The sequence below is a fragment of the Acipenser ruthenus genome, chromosome 39 (genome assembly GCF_902713425.1).
Source record: "Acipenser ruthenus chromosome 39, fAciRut3.2 maternal haplotype, whole genome shotgun sequence".
Taxonomy (NCBI): domain Eukaryota; kingdom Metazoa; phylum Chordata; class Actinopteri; order Acipenseriformes; family Acipenseridae; genus Acipenser; species Acipenser ruthenus.
Genome location: NC_081227.1, coordinates 10,974,421 through 10,991,911, shown reverse-complemented (window position 1 = coordinate 10,991,911; position 17,491 = coordinate 10,974,421). Strand labels below are relative to the sequence as shown.

Here is a 17,491-nt window from a genome sequence, read left to right as displayed (position 1 = left end):
TCTGTAAAACAGTCGCGCGACAGTTCAATTTCAGGGTTTAGTCCTAAACAAATCACAGCAGCGCCACTGTATCGAAGCGTGACAGAGTCGAGGTATTTGTAGCGTGTGTGGCCCTTTAAAGGCTGTGGGACTGGCGGACACGCTGTCCAATCAGAAAGCATACCTACAGGGCTGCATTGAAACCCGCAGCCAATGTGAATCCTCGACGGGCGGGTTTAAACCACGTGGTTCGACATTGTTTGTGGAGAAGCAGCCGACAGAGCTGCAGCTGTGAGTGACGTTTCCGTTTAGAGTCGAGGTGATCGCTGACGTTTGATACAGTTAGGAGTTGTGAACTGTACCCAGAGGCGGAGGGCTCTGTTAGGAAGTCATTCCGGTCTGAAGCACGGTAAGGTGTACTTTGTGTTTTCAGTATTTACACAGCTAACCCAGCGGTCATTTATCCAACCTGACCGAAGCGTTGCGAGAGGCTCCGCGCTGTTGAGTCAAATGTTCATGTAGTTCCGAAACCGAGACTGCTCGGAAGAGGCTGAGATCCATTCCAGCGAACACTGCATTGCACTGATGATGTATTCCGATGCAACTTTGTAATATCTGTGTGCTAGCCGTGCAATATTATTTTTATCATGTCTGTTTTAATATCTGTGTGCTAGCCCTGCAATATTATTTTGATCATGTCTGTTTTAATATCTGTGTGCTAGCGGTGCAATATTATTTTGATCATGTCTTTTGTAATATCTGTGTGCTAGCCCTGCAATATTATTTTGATCATGTCTTTTTTAATATCTGTGTGCTAGCCGTGCAATATTATTTTGATCATGTCTGTTTTAATATCTGTGTGCTAGCGGTGCAATATTATTTTGATCATGTCTTTTGTAATATCTGTGTGCTAGCCGTGCAATATTATTTTGATCATGTCTTTTTTAATATCTGTATGCTAGCGGTGCAATATTATTTTGATCATGTCTGTTTTAATATCTGTGTGCTAGCCCTGCAATATTATTTTGATCATGTCTTTTGTAATATCTGTGTGCTAGCCGTGCAATATTATTTTGATCATGTCTTTTTTAATATCTGTATGCTAGCCCTGCAATATTATCTTGATCATGTCTTTTGTAATATCTGTCTGCTAGCCGTGCAATATTATTTTGATCATGTCTGTTTTAATATCTGTGTGCTAGCGGTGCAATATTATTTTGATCATGTCTTTTTTAATATCTGTGTGCTAGCCGTGCAATATTATTTTGATCATGTCTGTTTTAATATCTGTGTGCTAGCGGTGCAATATTATTTTGATCATGTCTGTTTTAATATCTGTGTGCTAGCCGTGCAATATTATTTTGATCATGTCTTTTGTAATATCTGTGTGCTAGCCGTGCAATATTATTTTGATCATGTCTTTTTTAATATCTGTATGCTAGCCCTGCAATATTATCTTGATCATGTCTTTTGTAATATCTGTCTGCTAGCCGTGCAATATTATCTTGATCATGTCTTTTTTAATATCTGTGTGCTAGCCGTGCAATATTATCTTGATCATGTCTGTTTTAATATCTGTGCTAGCGGTGCAATATTATTTTGATCATGTCTGTTTTAATATCTGTGTGCTAGCGGTGCAATATTATTTTGATCATGTCTTTTGTAATATCTGTCTGCTAGCCGTGCAATATTATCTTGATCATGTCTTTTTTAATATCTGTGTGCTAGCCGTGCAATATTATCTTGATCATGTCTGTTTTAATATCTGTGCTAGCGGTGCAATATTATTTTGATCATGTCTGTTTTAATATCTGTGTGCTAGCCCTGCAATATTATTTTGATCATGTCTTTTGTAATATCTGTGTGCTAGCCGTGCAATATTTTTTTGATCATGTCTTTTTTAATATCTGTATGCTAGCCCTGCAATATTATCTTGATCATGTCTTTTGTAATATCTGTCTGCTAGCCCTGCAATATTATCTTGATCATGTCTTTTTTAATATCTGTGTGCTAGCCGTGCAATATTATCTTGATCATGTCTGTTTTAATATCTGTGCTAGCCGTGCAATATTATTTTGATCATGTCTTTTTTAATATCTGTGTGCTAGCCGTGCAATATTATTTAGATCATGTCTGTTTTTACTGATTAAACCTGTGTGCTTGTGTGTACAATGCAGGCTCAAAGATGGAATCTGTCCCTATTAAAGAGGAAGACATTGAACTGGATGCTGTCCACATTAAAGAGGAAGACATTGAACTGGATGCTGTCCACATTAAAGAGGAAGACATTGAACTGGATGCTGTCCACATTAAAGAGGAAGACATTGAACTGGATGCTGTCCACATTAAAGAGGAAGACATTGAACTGGATGCTGTCCACATTAAAGAGGAAGACATTGAACTGGATGCTGTCCACATTAAAGAGGAAGACACTGAAGTGGATGCTGTCCACATTAAAGAGGAAGACACTGAACTGGATGCTGTCCACATTAAAGAGGAAGACACTGAACTGGACGCTGTCCACATTAAAGAGGAAGACATTGAACTGGACGCTGTCCACATTAAAGAGGAAGCCACTGAACTGGATGCTGTCTCCATTAAAGAGGAAGCAAGCCGCATTGCCGAGGACGTCAGTGACCTGGGACGCATCCACGTCATCGAGGACAGTCCCACGCTGGAATGGGGGCACATTAAAGAGGAGCGCGCCAGTCCCTCAGACACTCACAATGCAGCTGATTTGGGGCTCAGTGTGGAAAAGCCTCACATCCCTGGACCGGAGCAGGTGCACATGCAGGGAGGCGGGTTCGAGAGCGCTCACACGAGGGAGAATCACAGCAACCCTAACCAGGGCTTCAAAAGACACATGACTTCCACTGGGAGCAGATCAGGTAAGCGGACGTGGAAGTGTCCTGCAGGTCTTTACTCTGTGTCCCACGAGCGATTGCTAATGGGGCTGCTTTGTCAAGCAGTCAGGTGTTGATGTTTAGTTAAGATGCCATCACTGCTCTTTCTAATCCCATTGCTACATTCTCAGGACTTTCTCAGGACTCCTCAAGACACCCCAGCTCTCTTCTCACTGTCTCAGTGTCTAGATGCCGTTATTGGCTGTGCAGTTGGTCTATTCCTGTGCTGTCTGAAGCTCTGTGAAGGTCCGTTTGACAAGCTGCCCAGCCAGATAGACACGCCCCCTAGCTCAGATAGACACGCCCCCTAGCTCAGATAGACACGCCCCTAGCGCAAATAATAATAATAATGATGATTTTGCAGTGGAGTTGCATTCCGAGTATTGGCCATTGACAATGAACTGTTTTGTTGAACCTCTGCTGTTGTGACAGATGTGATGCAACAATAATTACATTTTCAGTTATGGCTAAATATTCTCCTGGTAATCACAATTACAATCACAATTTACAAACACCATTATGACCATTTACAAAAATGTTTCTTTCTCTCTCTCTCTCTCTCCCCCTCTCCCCCCTCCCCTCTCCTCTCTCCCTCCACTCTCCCCCTCTCTCCCCCTCTCTCCCCCCTCTCTCCTCTCTCTCTCAGTGGATCAGGCTCATGATGAGGAGCCCCCTCCTTCCTGTCGGATCTCCAGCACCGGGGCTCAGTACCTTCAGAGGCACGGAAAGAAGGAAGAGCATCAGTGCACCGAGTGTGGAAAGAGTTTCAGCCAGACAGAGAGCCCCAAACCACACAGAGCGGACACAGGGGACCCCCCTTACCACTGCCCTGAGTGTGGAGACAGCTTCATCCAGCTGGGAAACCTCCGATCACACCAGCGCATCCACACGGTGGAGGTGCAGCTCCGCTGCCCAGCCTGCAGGAAGACTGCCCGGGATTCAGGACACCTGGGGATCCAGCAGCAGCAGCAGCCCGCGCCGCGGGAGACTCCGTACAGCTGTCCGGAGTGCGGGGAGAGCTTCAGTGCAGCCGTGGCCCTCAAACTGCACCGCCGCATTCACACCGGAGAGAAGCTGTGTCTGTGCAGCCTGTGTGGGAAGAGCTTCAGCCGCCTGCAGCACCTGCACAACCACCAGCGCATTCACATGGGGGAGACCCCGTACCACTGCCCTGCCTGTGGGAAGAGCTTCAACCAGTCAGGCGCTCTGAGGAGGCACCAGCGCATTCACACGGGTGAGACGCCCTATCACTGCATGGAGTGTGGCAGGAGCTTCATTCACGGAGGAGCCCTGAACATGCACCAGCGCCGAGCCCACGCTGGCAAGACCCCCTATCACTGCCCTGAGTGTGGAGAGGGCTTCAGCTACTCCTACCAGCTCAACGGGCATGCCTGCACTGTGGGGCATGGATAGCCACAGACCAGCAACGTGCACGGTGACAGCTCTCAAGTGAACACTGCTGTCTGTGTGTCAGATCTCTCCTTTCCATGCACTGGGGGGGGACACAGAATCCTTCGTAGTGTTTACAGTGGTTCACTTCAAACATGTGGCCAGGGTGTGCAAACAGATCTCCATGGTTTAGAAAGCCAGCACAAGGAAGCACAGATTAACCCTTTTATATCAGGATTGCTGTGCCGGGATCATTCGCTGTTCGTTACATTTAAACACATGCATATCATTTACTGCAGGACTGTGTCATTAACTGGAGCGAAACAGTTTGTGTCATTATCAAAACAAGCCATGAAAACAAGCCATGAAAACAAACCACAAGCCAAGCCAGTGGAGACGTCGCTGCTGCCCTGCAGGATCCCAGGCTTGCAGGCCACGGTGGAGGATTCAGTGAACCCTGTCTCTCACTTTGCACCCTCGTAGCTCATGTGTCAGCTGTGTAATGTCTTACTTTGTGTCTCTTACAGCCAGGAGTTTCTAGAGGCTTCTTTTGTGTTAGGGAAGTATCTTAGTGTTGCACTGTGTCTATTTACTAACCTGCCTTTTATTTAAAACATAACAAACGTCAACATTTCTGTTTGCATTTTTATTGATTGTTACAAATACAAGAGTGGAGCAAAGCCCCAAAAATCACTGGGAATTGTGCGACTCGAAGGTGATTCAGTTGCTTCTTCTTCTTATAAGCCTGGTCTGCTGTTGTGATGACTTCTTCATTCATTCTGCAACTGGAAACATAAAAACAGATCCGTGAGCATTTTCCATTGTCATTTTCCATTGTCATTTTCCATTGTCATTTTCCATTGTCATTTTCCCCAGCGATGCAGATACAATGTCAGGGGGCAGGCATCAGTACAGCAGCACTGCGGTCTATGGCAGTGGCAGTTCTCAACCACGGGATGGCTCTCAAAGGCAATGCCTCGTCTGCCCTAGAAATATTAGTAGAGGGCACAGCAACTCTTTGTATAGCTTGGCCTCTTTTGTAGATTTCACGTCTTTACATGGCAGACCCCTGTATTCTAACTGGGCTGTTTTTGTACATGAAAACTACAGATATCATGAGGTACTAATTCTAACACCCTAGTGACCACTGAGATAACAAAAAAAACAGGCAGCATTATCACAAATGGATGAGTGCTGCAGTATTGCATTCCCTAGTTCATCTCAGTCTGTACAAGTTGATTGAAAATCTGTTGTTTCAGGAGCCTTTCCGTGACTCCTTCACACTTTGTATTGGAGATCTATTTAATAAAATCATGTTTGCATTATTATAACACATGTTAGGACAACATTATTATGAATACACATTTGCATGTTTTGTAGGTTTTCCAAGTGATTCTGAAGAGTTCTGCTTGTGTTATGCATGCTAACTATATGTCCAACTCCAGTAAAGCATTTCTGAAAAAGGTACACACACAAAGACGAACCCAGAACACACGAAATCCACACAGAGCTTCTTACACAAGTATTTCTGCAGTGCCCCATTCAAACACAGCATGCACCTCAATCACAAACACACGAAATCCACACAGAGCTTCTTTACGTACCAAACTTATACTTGGCTGAGAATCCCGTCCCCACATCTGAGCCGTCACTGTGGAACTGAACCACGGCAGCGTTTCCACTGGAGGTGAAGGAGGGAATGGGTTCAGAGCCACAGTAGGTTTGCTGTACAGGGGAGGTAGTCACGGGTCCATCTCGGAGAGTGAGATAGTCGTAGGAACAATCCTCAGAATACTCCACATCAAAGGAACTGATGGTAAGCGAGACCTGAAATGAAACACAAAAAAGGATCTGCAGTCCAGCTAAACATCGGCATGCTCCCGCATGTTTGAGTCACATTGAAGACAATGAAATGGACGTTATAAAAGCTACATCATTTAATATCAAGATATAGATTTGTTTGCCCTCAGTGTTAATGCAATTGTTTTTGCCCTTCAAGGACCTCTGCAGACGTTTCTCCAAGTGGCTCAGGTGAGTAATGAAGGTAGCGAGGCGCCTCGATCATTCAAACAGAGATGCTGCTGGTTTGTTCTTGTGTGTTTCTTACCTTGTACCCTTTAGGGGCGTTGATGATCCACATGCAGTCTGTATTAACGGGATATTCCAGTGGATAATTGGGAGATGTCAGTGTTCCACTCACAGCAGTCAGTATGCCTCCGCATTGCACTAGAAAATGAGAGTTGCAGTGTATGTGTGAAATGCTGGAAACCCCTTTTAACTTGGGACAGGAGAAGCAAAAGAACATGTTAAATAAAGCACTTACTGGATTTACTGCAGCCATAAAGCATATTGATCTTTTGAATATCTCTCGGAGACATTGCTATTCTCTGTCCGATTTCTACCGTTTCATCTGGAATGGGTACAATAGTGAACTTTCCGGTTGTATTTGAGAAAGCATCTCTGTGTGGAGTGAAAATAACAGTGTTTTATTCAGATCAATACTGAAAAAGAGAAAAGATCTCCTCACATTGTGTGGCAGGTAATTGAGACAGGCTGAAAACCTGGACTTTCTGTTTCTTCTTACCTTCCATAGTGCATGATGGAGGTGTAGTCGTATGGCATGCCCAAGGTATTAATGTCCTGCTTGTAAAAGTTCGAAACTTGGTCTGTAAAGGGAAGGAGATGCTGGTTAAGAAGGTAAAGCTGCTACACCAGAATCTGGTTCTGTGTTTTACTTCCAGACACCTATTGTAAAAGCATTAGTGAGAGGTCTCCAGTTATTCATTGAAATGATAATGCATTCTGAAATCCCATTATAAACCCTGGCTGAACTGCACACACTTGTTTTCAACATGCCACTAGAGGCTCCTGTGAGTGTCGGGGGTCCTTCCTTTCTCATGATCCCTGCAATAAGGGCTGCCCAATTAGCACAGACTCCTACCTTTCTTGAGCTCTGACTAACAGTTAAATCACTCTGTAATGAAAGGCTATTGGGATACAAAGCCATGGTGAATGGAATATTTGTGTTGCTGCTTTCCACCCTCCCCTCAGCTCTCTCTCCAGTGCTCTTTATTGTGATTGTGTGAGCGCTCCTGGAAAGGACTCCTTGTAGTTTCCTTACCTGCTGGGATGTACTGCCAGTTGATTCTGACATAGCTGTCGCGGTCAGGTCTGCTCTGCTCGTGAAAGAAGCCTAGTGCATGGATGAGCTCATGTTGAGCCGTGGCTTTGTAAACACAGCCTCCCTTTGACAGGGACACTTGCTGAACGCCTTTATACTTTCCAATATTGGACCAGCAGCTATGGGTGGAAAGAGATTCCTGTTTAGAAATCTTGTACTTTTGATCTGTAAAAGTCGTTGCATATTTGTGAAGTTTTGAGACACGCTTGCTATACACCTTTAACCTTGAAAGCCACTCAAATGGTAGGATTCGTCAGAGACACACAGAGTGGTTATTTACCCGTTCTGAGGACTGATATTTATGTAGTCTTTTTCTGTAGTTCGCTGTTTAAATTTGATGCAGGTCTGTGCTTCGAAGTCTGGGAATGCGCTGGAGATTATGTCCTTCTCTTTAGCACCTGTAAAAAAGGATAAACCAATTGAAACACATTGATATTTTAATATATCAAAGCTTAGCATCTCCCAGACAAGAGGGACCAATAACACTACCTGCAGCACCTCCATCCATTACACTGACAACTTTAAACACAACACCCTTTCGAAAGGACAACTAGATTCCTGCGCACAGAGAAATACAGAGCTCTCCTTTACAAACAAGAAACGTTTCAAAGATCAATCCAAGTCTCTTCAATGTCCTTGTTTAATTAAATATGGTCTCACTGGTGCTATAAAACATAGTGAATGTTAATATAAAGCATTCTTCCAAACGTTTCGTGTACATACTGTATTCACTGGAGATAGTATAAGGCACGTAAACAAATCCATCAGAGGCCTTCGGCCAAAAGCAGGAGTTGTCCGGGCAGTTCATGGCGTTCCTGGAGTTTGACACGACAATGTCACCCTCCATCAGATGCTCTTTGATTCCTGTTTGAAATTTGAGCAGAGAAACGTCTTAAAGGGGAACTTGTTTTAGCCACAATATGCATTTTTATGTACTTCTCTAGGATCAAAGAAACAAAACACATCAATATATTTGAATGATCATTATGTTAGTGGTAATGGGCAGTTTACAGACACAGGTAAGACCCTATCAAACTAATCTCAATGTGCTTCTGTTAAGAGTGCATAGATTGTAGAAATGAAGACACCGATCTCAAATAGAATATGCCAGCCTTAACTTCTATTCAATAAGCAGACCCAATATTTTAACAGGCAGTAAACGTCTCTTCTTTATGTTCAGAGGCTTTCCTACCTTTATTGGCTTCTAAGATGATGCTGAAGACATCCTTATCTTCAGGGATCCCTGGGCTACGTCTTTCTCTTTGACCTACAGAAGCAAAGCACCCCAGTGTGAAATCCTGTGTGCAGGGGCAGTGTGTGGAATACAGTGCTGTGTACTAATACTGGAAGCGAATGCAATCGAGCCCCCCTGTGACACACTGCTGACACTCTGACCATCACTCATGCACTATACAGTGAAAGCATTTCCTCCAGCATGTCACCTGGGTTACAAACACACACACAAGCACACTGGCCGTGCTGAAGAGACTCCACATTCAGCTGCTTCACTGTTTGGGTGCAGTTTTGAGTTTTTGTCCTTTCAAGTAAATTACACACCAGACTAAAGGTTTATTAATCTGGTCCAGTGTGTCTGGGATCCTGAATTACAAAGATGAACTCACTGCAATGTAAAATTCAATGGATAATTTTTTTTTTCTCGTATGGGACATACACATATAAAAACAAAATCTAGGAACTTGCCTTTTCCGCTGTGGTCCCCCTGCAACAATATAAGAATGGAAAGAAAAACATGGAGCCGTTAGTGAAATGTTTAAGAGCCCAGTGAAAATGCATTTGAAATGAGAAGCGCTGCAGCTGTGTGGCATTGTTACCTTCAGAGGCTTGCCGTGTGAGACACTGAGCAGCAGTGCTAAAGTGGCGAGCACCAGTTTGTGATCCATCTTCATCTGCTGCTGCAATGTTCTGAGAAGCTCAGGAGATTCGTCTTTCCTCTTCGCTTGATGCTTCAGCACACCTGCGCATGGGCTTATATACACCCAGCCAAAGGTGTGTCCGTCAAGGGAGCTTAAAGCCATTCCATTACTGGATCCACACGTGACTCCAGATAAGACGAAGTTTGCATTGGGTTTTAAAGTCCTTAATCTTGTGTAAAAGCTGAGAGCATTCAACTCTGGCCACAAGTGTTGCATCACCGATAGAATGAACTCATTGTGCTTCATAAAGTCGAATGAAACCTGCTGAATACGTTAACTTACTGAATTATAGACCGCTTTGTAGTTTTCCATAGACCTCGTGAAAAATGTGACATTTTGAAATCTAGCATGAAATACTTTATTACTGTTATGGCTATCGGTAGACTTTTTGTGATATCGTTTTGTAGTTTCTTTGATTACATGATGTTAAATAAAATATCTAAATTATGTTTGTATAGTTTATTTGTACTCAATAATGTCTCAATTCTAAAGTTGTACGTGGTGTAAAACCTTTGGCCATAGCTGTGATTCAGTATGTCAGTGTACGCACAGTACAGTACAGAGATATATTGTTCATTTTACAGATGTGCAATCCTAGGAAACAAGCTTGATTTCAGTTTGAGCTCAGCAGTCGCTTTTTTGACAGAAAATGACACCACAGTGAAGACAGTGGCTTTGTCATTAATTGTACCACACACACAAAGCCAAAGCCATGCTCAGATATATAGTAAAATGGGTTGAATTTAAATCAAGGGAAGTAATGTTAAAACTTTACAATGCATTAGTAACACCTCATCTGGAATATTGTGTTCAGTTCTGGTCACCTCGCTACAAAAAGGATATTCCTGCTCTAGAAAGTGTGCAAAGAAGAGCGGCCAGAATTATCCCGGGTTTAATTGAATCTATTCAGTCATGAACAAAGAAGACAACGAGGCAATCTGATTCAAGCATTCAGAATTCTAAAAGGTATTGACAATGTCGACCCAGGGGACTTTTTTGACCTGAAAAAAGAAACAAGGATCAGGGGTCACAAATGGAGATTAGATAAAGGGGCATTCAAAACAGAAAATAGGAGGCACTTTTTTACACAGAGAATTGTGAGGGTCTGGAATCAACTCCCCAGTAATATTGTTGAAGCTGACACCCTGGGATCCTTCAAGAAGCTGCTTGATGAGATTCTGGGATCAATAAGCTACTAACAACCAAACGAGCAAGATGGGCCGAATGGCCTCATGGCGTTTGTAACCTTTCTTATGTTCTTGTGTAATGCCATTCAGCATTAAGGCATGTCCGTCACTGTCTCGCATGTGGATGGTGGACGGGGTTTTGCAGTATTTTTGCTGAGTTTGTTGTCTTCCTGTGTGTTTCTAGTGGAGTTGCTTTACCAGCTACAGCAGCTTCAGGGTTTTGCTCATTTTGAGTGCCAGCGCTTGTCAAATTCTCTTTATCTAGTCTAATAACAAACCAGTCCCTGCTTTCTATTCAGCGCAGAAGATGCTGCTGTATTTGCTCTGGGCCCAGCTCCTGTTAGCACACTGTAGTTGATCAGTCAATGGAAACAGACACTATTACAATGAGCTCCTCGGAACCGGACAAGCACTGCTGGACAGAACGGCCTCCTCAGTTTAATCTGGACATGCAAGTACCAGCAGCTAGAACATTTCAAAACGAAACGCATTTCATTGTTTTTACATTGAATATGTGTTGTGTGATATACACCATAAAGGGGAGGAGCGCTTTGAAGATTTGAGGATTGACTGTTCATTGTCCTAGAATCTTTGTAAGCCTACATTCCCACACCTTTGTGGACATTAACCATCTAAAGTCATCCAGAGTATCTACTGTGCTTTGTTTAAATACACCCACTGTATAAACAACTCATACACAGCACAGCCCTGTCATTGCCAGTGCACTTAGTGATATACTCTGCAATGGAGAAGTTTTAAACACAACTAAAACTGACTCCAAGCTGTCTGGATCTGCACCTAAACTGTACAATGTGAAAAGTAACCTAGCTCTGATATCAAATGATGGCACCAGACTTGAAACTGTACCACGATAGCAATACCTTGGTTCTTGGCTTGACTCAGTGCTATATTTTGAATACCATATTGAACATGCAGAGTTAAACTGGGACTTCTTCTATACAGGCAGGCAGTGTCTCTCGCTTGGACAGGCCAGCGATATTACCTTTAATAGACTGTGCTGACTCAGTATACGAGAGCGCTGCACAGACAGATCTGACAGAGTTGCTTCCCATCTACAACAGTGCTGCCAGATTGCAGCTGAATGCACATGAAACACACATGCATGGAACATATAGCAGTGCAGTGACATGTCAGTGGACAAAGACCCCAATGAACACACATGATAAACCTGCTCCACACTAAACACAATCCCAAACACGTTGCTTAGAAGCCTGGAACTAACCCGCCCACAAGCTTAATTTAGGAGTCTTCTCAAACTCCAAAGAAAATGATTGACTGTATTTTTTTCCTAGTCTTTGTAACCCTAGATTCAGCCTCATCTCTTCCACACCTTAATTTGTATTATTGATCTGGAGGCGTTGGTATTTAATGTATCTATTGTTCAGATTCTGCCCTGTTTGTACACTCACTGTACCAACAATACACCCAGGACATCCACAAGCCTGAATCACACACTGAATCTACCAGTGAGATGGACTTATTAATAAACATGGCCAACCAGGATAAATGCAAAGTATAACTATGGGAAAAATACCATTCTCAATTACTGGGGTAAACCTTTACAAAAGGGCCTCCAAACTTCCAGCTGGAAAACACTGGAAAGCCAGGAGGGAGCCCTCTCATTGTCATCGTGTAATATTTCCAAATGAATCCACGTGGACTGCTTTACAGTCATGGATGAAGGTAAAATGAAACAGACTGTGCAGTCTAACTCATCAGTGTACAGGCTGGGGACGGCTGATGCTGTTAACTTGCTTGTTTCTTGTATTTTAGTTGCTAGTGATGAAATGGAAGGAGCTCCAGTAAAGCTCCTCAGGTGAACATTTCTATCAAGGGTGTGCCTGCAATGGCAGCCGTCACAGCGTCCCAGCTCTGGAAAGCACCGCGCTTTTATAAACCCGTTAGTTCTGCATTGAAACGACTTCCACAAAACTAGAGCAGTTTAAAATGAATGAAAGGGGAGTGTGTGGAATTAAAACAAACTCCTGACTGTGTGGTAGAGTCCTGAGTGTGAGAAACCAAGCTTGTTTCCTAGGATTGCACATGTGTAAAATGAACAATGTATCTCTGTACTGTACTGTGCGCACACTGACATACTGAATCACAGCTATGGCCAAAGGTTTTACACCACGTACAACTTTAGAATTGAGACATTATTGAGTACAAATAAACTATACAAACATAATTTAGATATTTTATTTAACATCATGTAATCAAAGAAACTACAAAACGATATCACAAAAAGTCTAACGATAGCCATAACAGTAATAAAGTATTTCATGCTAGATTTCAAAATGTCACATTTTTCACGAGGTCTATGGAAAACTATAAAGCGGTCTATAATTCAGTAAGTTAACGTATTCAGCAGGTTTCATTCGACTTTATGAAGCACAATGAGTTCATTCTATCGGTGATGCAACACTTGTGGCCAGAGTTGAATGCTCTCAGCTTTTACACAAGATTAAGGACTTTAAAACCCAATGCAAACTTTGTCTTATCTGGAGTCACGTGTGGATCCAGTAATGGAATGGCTTTAAGCTCCCTTGACGGACACACCTTTGGCTGGGTGTATATAAGCCCATGCGCAGGTGTGCTGAAGCATCAAGCGAAGAGGAAAGACGAATCTCCTGAGCTTCTCAGAACATTGCAGCAGCAGATGAAGATGGATCACAAACTGGTGCTCGCCACTTTAGCACTGCTGCTCAGTGTCTCACACGGCAAGCCTCTGAAGGTAACAATGCCACACAGCTGCAGCGCTTCTCATTTCAAATGCATTTTCACTGGGCTCTTAAACATTTCACTAACGGCTCCATGTTTTTCTTTCCATTCTTATATTGTTGCAGGGGGACCACAGCGGAAAAGGCAAGTTCCTAGATTTTGTTTTTATATGTGTATGTCCCATACGAGAAAAAAAAAATTATCCATTGAATTTTACATTGCAGTGAGTTCATCTTTGTAATTCAGGATCCCAGACACACTGGACCAGATTAATAAACCTTTAGTCTGGTGTGTAATTTACTTGAAAGGACAAAAACTCAAAACTGCACCCAAACAGTGAAGCAGCTGAATGTGGAGTCTCTTCAGCACGGCCAGTGTGCTTGTGTGTGTGTTTGTAACCCAGGTGACATGCTGGAGGAAATGCTTTCACTGTATAGTGCATGAGTGATGGTCAGAGTGTCAGCAGTGTGTCACAGGGGGGCTCGATTGCATTCGCTTCCAGTATTAGTACACAGCACTGTATTCCACACACTGCCCCTGCACACAGGATTTCACACTGGGGTGCTTTGCTTCTGTAGGTCAAAGAGAAAGACGTAGCCCAGGGATCCCTGAAGATAAGGATGTCTTCAGCATCATCTTAGAAGCCAATAAAGGTAGGAAAGCCTCTGAACATAAAGAAGAGACGTTTACTGCCTGTTAAAATATTGGGTCTGCTTATTGAATAGAAGTTAAGGCTGGCATATTCTATTTGAGATCGGTGTCTTCATTTCTACAATCTATGCACTCTTAACAGAAGCACATTGAGATTAGTTTGATAGGGTCTTACCTGTGTCTGTAAACTGCCCATTACCACTAACATAATGATCATTCAAATATATTGATGTGTTTTGTTTCTTTGATCCTAGAGAAGTACATAAAAATGCATATTGTGGCTAAAACAAGTTCCCCTTTAAGACGTTTCTCTGCTCAAATTTCAAACAGGAATCAAAGAGCATCTGATGGAGGGTGACATTGTCGTGTCAAACTCCAGGAACGCCATGAACTGCCCGGACAACTCCTGCTTTTGGCCGAAGGCCTCTGATGGATTTGTTTACGTGCCTTATACTATCTCCAGTGAATACAGTATGTACACGAAACGTTTGGAAGAATGCTTTATATTAACATTCACTATGTTTTATAGCACCAGTGAGACCATATTTAATTAAACAAGGACATTGAAGAGACTTGGATTGATCTTTGAAACGTTTCTTGTTTGTAAAGGAGAGCTCTGTATTTCTCTGTGCGCAGGAATCTAGTTGTCCTTTCGAAAGGGTGTTGTGTTTAAAGTTGTCAGTGTAATGGATGGAGGTGCTGCAGGTAGTGTTATTGGTCCCTCTTGTCTGGGAGATGCTAAGCTTTGATATATTAAAATATCAATGTGTTTCAATTGGTTTATCCTTTTTTACAGGTGCTAAAGAGAAGGACATAATCTCCAGCGCATTCCCAGACTTCGAAGCACAGACCTGCATCAAATTTAAACAGCGAACTACAGAAAAAGACTACATAAATATCAGTCCTCAGAACGGGTAAATAACCACTCTGTGTGTCTCTGACGAATCCTACCATTTGAGTGGCTTTCAAGGTTAAAGGTGTATAGCAAGCGTGTCTCAAAACTTCACAAATATGCAACGACTTTTACAGATCAAAAGTACAAGATTTCTAAACAGGAATCTCTTTCCACCCATAGCTGCTGGTCCAATATTGGAAAGTATAAAGGCGTTCAGCAAGTGTCCCTGTCAAAGGGAGGCTGTGTTTACAAAGCCACGGCTCAACATGAGCTCATCCATGCACTAGGCTTCTTTCACGAGCAGAGCAGACCTGACCGCGACAGCTATGTCAGAATCAACTGGCAGTACATCCCAGCAGGTAAGGAAACTACAAGGAGTCCTTTCCAGGAGCGCTCACACAATCACAATAAAGAGCACTGGAGAGAGAGCTGAGGGGAGGGTGGAAAGCAGCAACACAAATATTCCATTCACCATGGCTTTGTATCCCAATAGCCTTTCATTACAGAGTGATTCAACTGTTAGTCAGAGCTCAAGAAAGGTAGGAGTCTGTGCTAATTGGGCAGCCCTTATTGCAGGGATCATGAGAAAGGAAGGACCCCCGACACTCACAGGAGCCTCTAGTGGCATGTTGAAAACAAGTGTGTGCAGTTCAGCCAGGGTTTATAATGGGATTTCAGAATGCATTATCATTTCAATGAATAACTGGAGACCTCTCACTAATGCTTTTACAATAGGTGTCTGGAAGTAAAACACAGAACCAGATTCTGGTGTAGCAGCTTTACCTTCTTAACCAGCATCTCCTTCCCTTTACAGACCAAGTTTCGAACTTTTACAAGCAGGACATTAATACCTTGGGCATGCCATACGACTACACCTCCATCATGCACTATGGAAGGTAAGAAGAAACAGAAAGTCCAGGTTTTCAGCCTGTCTCAATTACCTGCCACACAATGTGAGGAGATCTTTTCTCTTTTTCAGTATTGATCTGAATAAAACACTGTTATTTTCACTCCACACAGAGATGCTTTCTCAAATACAACCGGAAAGTTCACTATTGTACCCATTCCAGATGAAACGGTAGAAATCGGACAGAGAATAGCAATGTCTCCGAGAGATATTCAAAAGATCAATATGCTTTATGGCTGCAGTAAATCCAGTAAGTGCTTTATTTAACATGTTCTTTTGCTTCTCCTGTCCCAAGTTAAAAGGGGTTTCCAGCATTTCACACATACACTGCAACTCTCATTTTCTAGTGCAATGCGGAGGCATACTGACTGCTGTGAGTGGAACACTGACATCTCCCAATTATCCACTGGAATATCCCGTTAATACAGACTGCATGTGGATCATCAACGCCCCTAAAGGGTACAAGGTAAGAAACACACAAGAACAAACCAGCAGCATCTCTGTTTGAATGATCGAGGCGCCTCGCTACCTTCATTACTCACCTGAGCCACTTGGAGAAACGTCTGCAGAGGTCCTTGAAGGGCAAAAACAATTGCATTAACACTGAGGGCAAACAAATCTATATCTTGATATTAAATGATGTAGCTTTTATAACGTCCATTTCATTGTCTTCAATGTGACTCAAACATGCGGGAGCATGCCGATGTTTAGCTGGACTGCAGATCCTTTTTTGTGTTTCATTTCAGGTCTCGCTTACCATCAGTTCCTTTGATGTGGAGTATTCTGAGGATTGTTCCTACGACTATCTCACTCTCCGAGATGGACCCGTGACTACCTCCCCTGTACAGCAAACCTACTGTGGCTCTGAACCCATTCCCTCCTTCACCTCCAGTGGAAACGCTGCCGTGGTTCAGTTCCACAGTGACGGCTCAGATGTGGGGACGGGATTCTCAGCCAAGTACAAGTTTGGTACGTAAAGAAGCTCTGTGTGGATTTTGTGTGTTTGTGATTGAGGTGAATGCTGTGTTTGAATGGGGCGCTGCAGAACTACTTGTGTAAGAAGCTCTGTGTGGATTTCGTGTGTTTGTGATTGAGATGAATGCTGTGTTTGAATGGGGCGCTGCAGAACTACTTGTGTAAGAAGCTCTGTGTGGATTTCGTGTGTTTGTGATTGAGATGAATGCTGTGTTTGAATGGGGCACTGCAGAAATACTTGCACAACATGACATCAGCTTATTGAACAATGCAGCATTAGAGCTTGCACTGCAATGGAAGTGTAATGCAATCATGTCCAGTAAGAGATTAGCAAGTGAAGGTGGTTTAAGAAGCAGCAGCGTGTTGGAACATTTCAAGCATCCTTCAGCTCCCGTTAAAACTCAGTACAAATACACATGCTGTGAAACAGAAGTTTAATGAACTCAACTGATCCTTGAATCTTCCCTTCTTTGCTGTGTAACGATGATAATACAAGGTGCTCACGTCTCCGTTTCTATTCTTACAGTTCCAGTATGAACAAAGAACACGACCACAAGAGTTTCCTGGATTTGAACAAACGTGCCGATTACACAAATATGAATGTGTGAAGCAGAAAGTACAGTAAATGAGAAAATAAAACCCAATAAGAATGAAATGATTATACATCTTTTTAAATCTGGTATTGTTTTTGATTAACAGGTATTGTATTTGTAATAATGAATAAAAATGATTGTTTCTTTGACGAGAAATG

The 17,491-nt window shown here is 42.8% G+C and overlaps 3 protein-coding genes across 3 annotated transcripts; 2 read left to right on the top strand and 1 right to left on the bottom strand.

Annotated features, from left to right (window-relative positions):
- The first annotated feature begins 252 nt into the window (after nt 1-252).
- On the top strand, nt 253-4,777 carry LOC131696807 (zinc finger protein 3-like). Its single transcript, XM_059009849.1, has 3 exons — nt 253-388; nt 2,157-2,867; nt 3,529-4,777. Exons 2-3 carry the CDS (start codon nt 2,165-2,167, stop codon nt 4,293-4,295), a joined length of 1,470 nt encoding a protein of 489 aa, XP_058865832.1. The 5' UTR covers nt 253-388; nt 2,157-2,164; the 3' UTR covers nt 4,296-4,777.
- A 125-nt stretch (nt 4,778-4,902) lies between these two features.
- On the bottom strand, nt 4,903-9,500 carry LOC131707336 (hatching enzyme 1.2-like). Its single transcript, XM_059009804.1, has 11 exons — nt 9,285-9,500; nt 9,154-9,172; nt 8,645-8,719; nt 8,176-8,316; nt 7,733-7,850; nt 7,393-7,571; nt 6,856-6,937; nt 6,595-6,731; nt 6,379-6,497; nt 5,876-6,098; nt 4,903-5,056 (listed from the first exon to the last, which is right to left on the bottom strand). Exons 1-11 carry the CDS (start codon nt 9,486-9,488, stop codon nt 5,046-5,048), a joined length of 1,308 nt encoding a protein of 435 aa, XP_058865787.1. The 5' UTR covers nt 9,489-9,500; the 3' UTR covers nt 4,903-5,045.
- Nucleotides 9,501-13,194: 3,694 nt separating this feature from the next.
- On the top strand, nt 13,195-17,489 carry LOC117966670 (hatching enzyme 1.2-like). Its single transcript, XM_059009711.1, has 11 exons — nt 13,195-13,325; nt 13,438-13,456; nt 13,891-13,965; nt 14,294-14,434; nt 14,760-14,877; nt 15,039-15,217; nt 15,673-15,754; nt 15,879-16,015; nt 16,113-16,231; nt 16,512-16,734; nt 17,267-17,489. Exons 1-11 carry the CDS (start codon nt 13,251-13,253, stop codon nt 17,275-17,277), a joined length of 1,179 nt encoding a protein of 392 aa, XP_058865694.1. The 5' UTR covers nt 13,195-13,250; the 3' UTR covers nt 17,278-17,489.
- Nucleotides 17,490-17,491: the final 2 nt, after the last annotated feature.

What these genes read in the sequence shown, in the direction of transcription:
- LOC131696807 (XM_059009849.1), top strand. Translation starts at nt 2,165, where the DNA reads ATGGAATCTGTCCCTATTAAAGAGGAAGACATTGAACTGGATGCTGTC. An exon ending in TTCCACTGGGAGCAGATCAG is followed by an intron (nt 2,868 to 3,528) that starts GTAAGCGGACGT and finishes TCTCTCTCTCAG; the next exon opens with TGGATCAGGCTCATGATGAG.
- LOC117966670 (XM_059009711.1), top strand. Translation starts at nt 13,251, where the DNA reads ATGAAGATGGATCACAAACTGGTGCTCGCCACTTTAGCACTGCTGCTC. An exon ending in TTATGGCTGCAGTAAATCCA is followed by an intron (nt 16,016 to 16,112) that starts GTAAGTGCTTTA and finishes CTCATTTTCTAG; the next exon opens with TGCAATGCGGAGGCATACTG. An exon ending in ACGCCCCTAAAGGGTACAAG is followed by an intron (nt 16,232 to 16,511) that starts GTAAGAAACACA and finishes GTTTCATTTCAG; the next exon opens with GTCTCGCTTACCATCAGTTC.
- LOC131707336 (XM_059009804.1), bottom strand. Translation starts at nt 9,488, where the DNA reads ATGGCTTTAAGCTCCCTTGACGGACACACCTTTGGCTGGGTGTATATA. An exon ending in AATATCAGTCCTCAGAACGG is followed by an intron (nt 7,572 to 7,732) that starts GTAAATAACCAC and finishes TTCCACCCATAG; the next exon opens with CTGCTGGTCCAATATTGGAA. An exon ending in TCCATCATGCACTATGGAAG is followed by an intron (nt 6,732 to 6,855) that starts GTAAGAAGAAAC and finishes CACTCCACACAG; the next exon opens with AGATGCTTTCTCAAATACAA.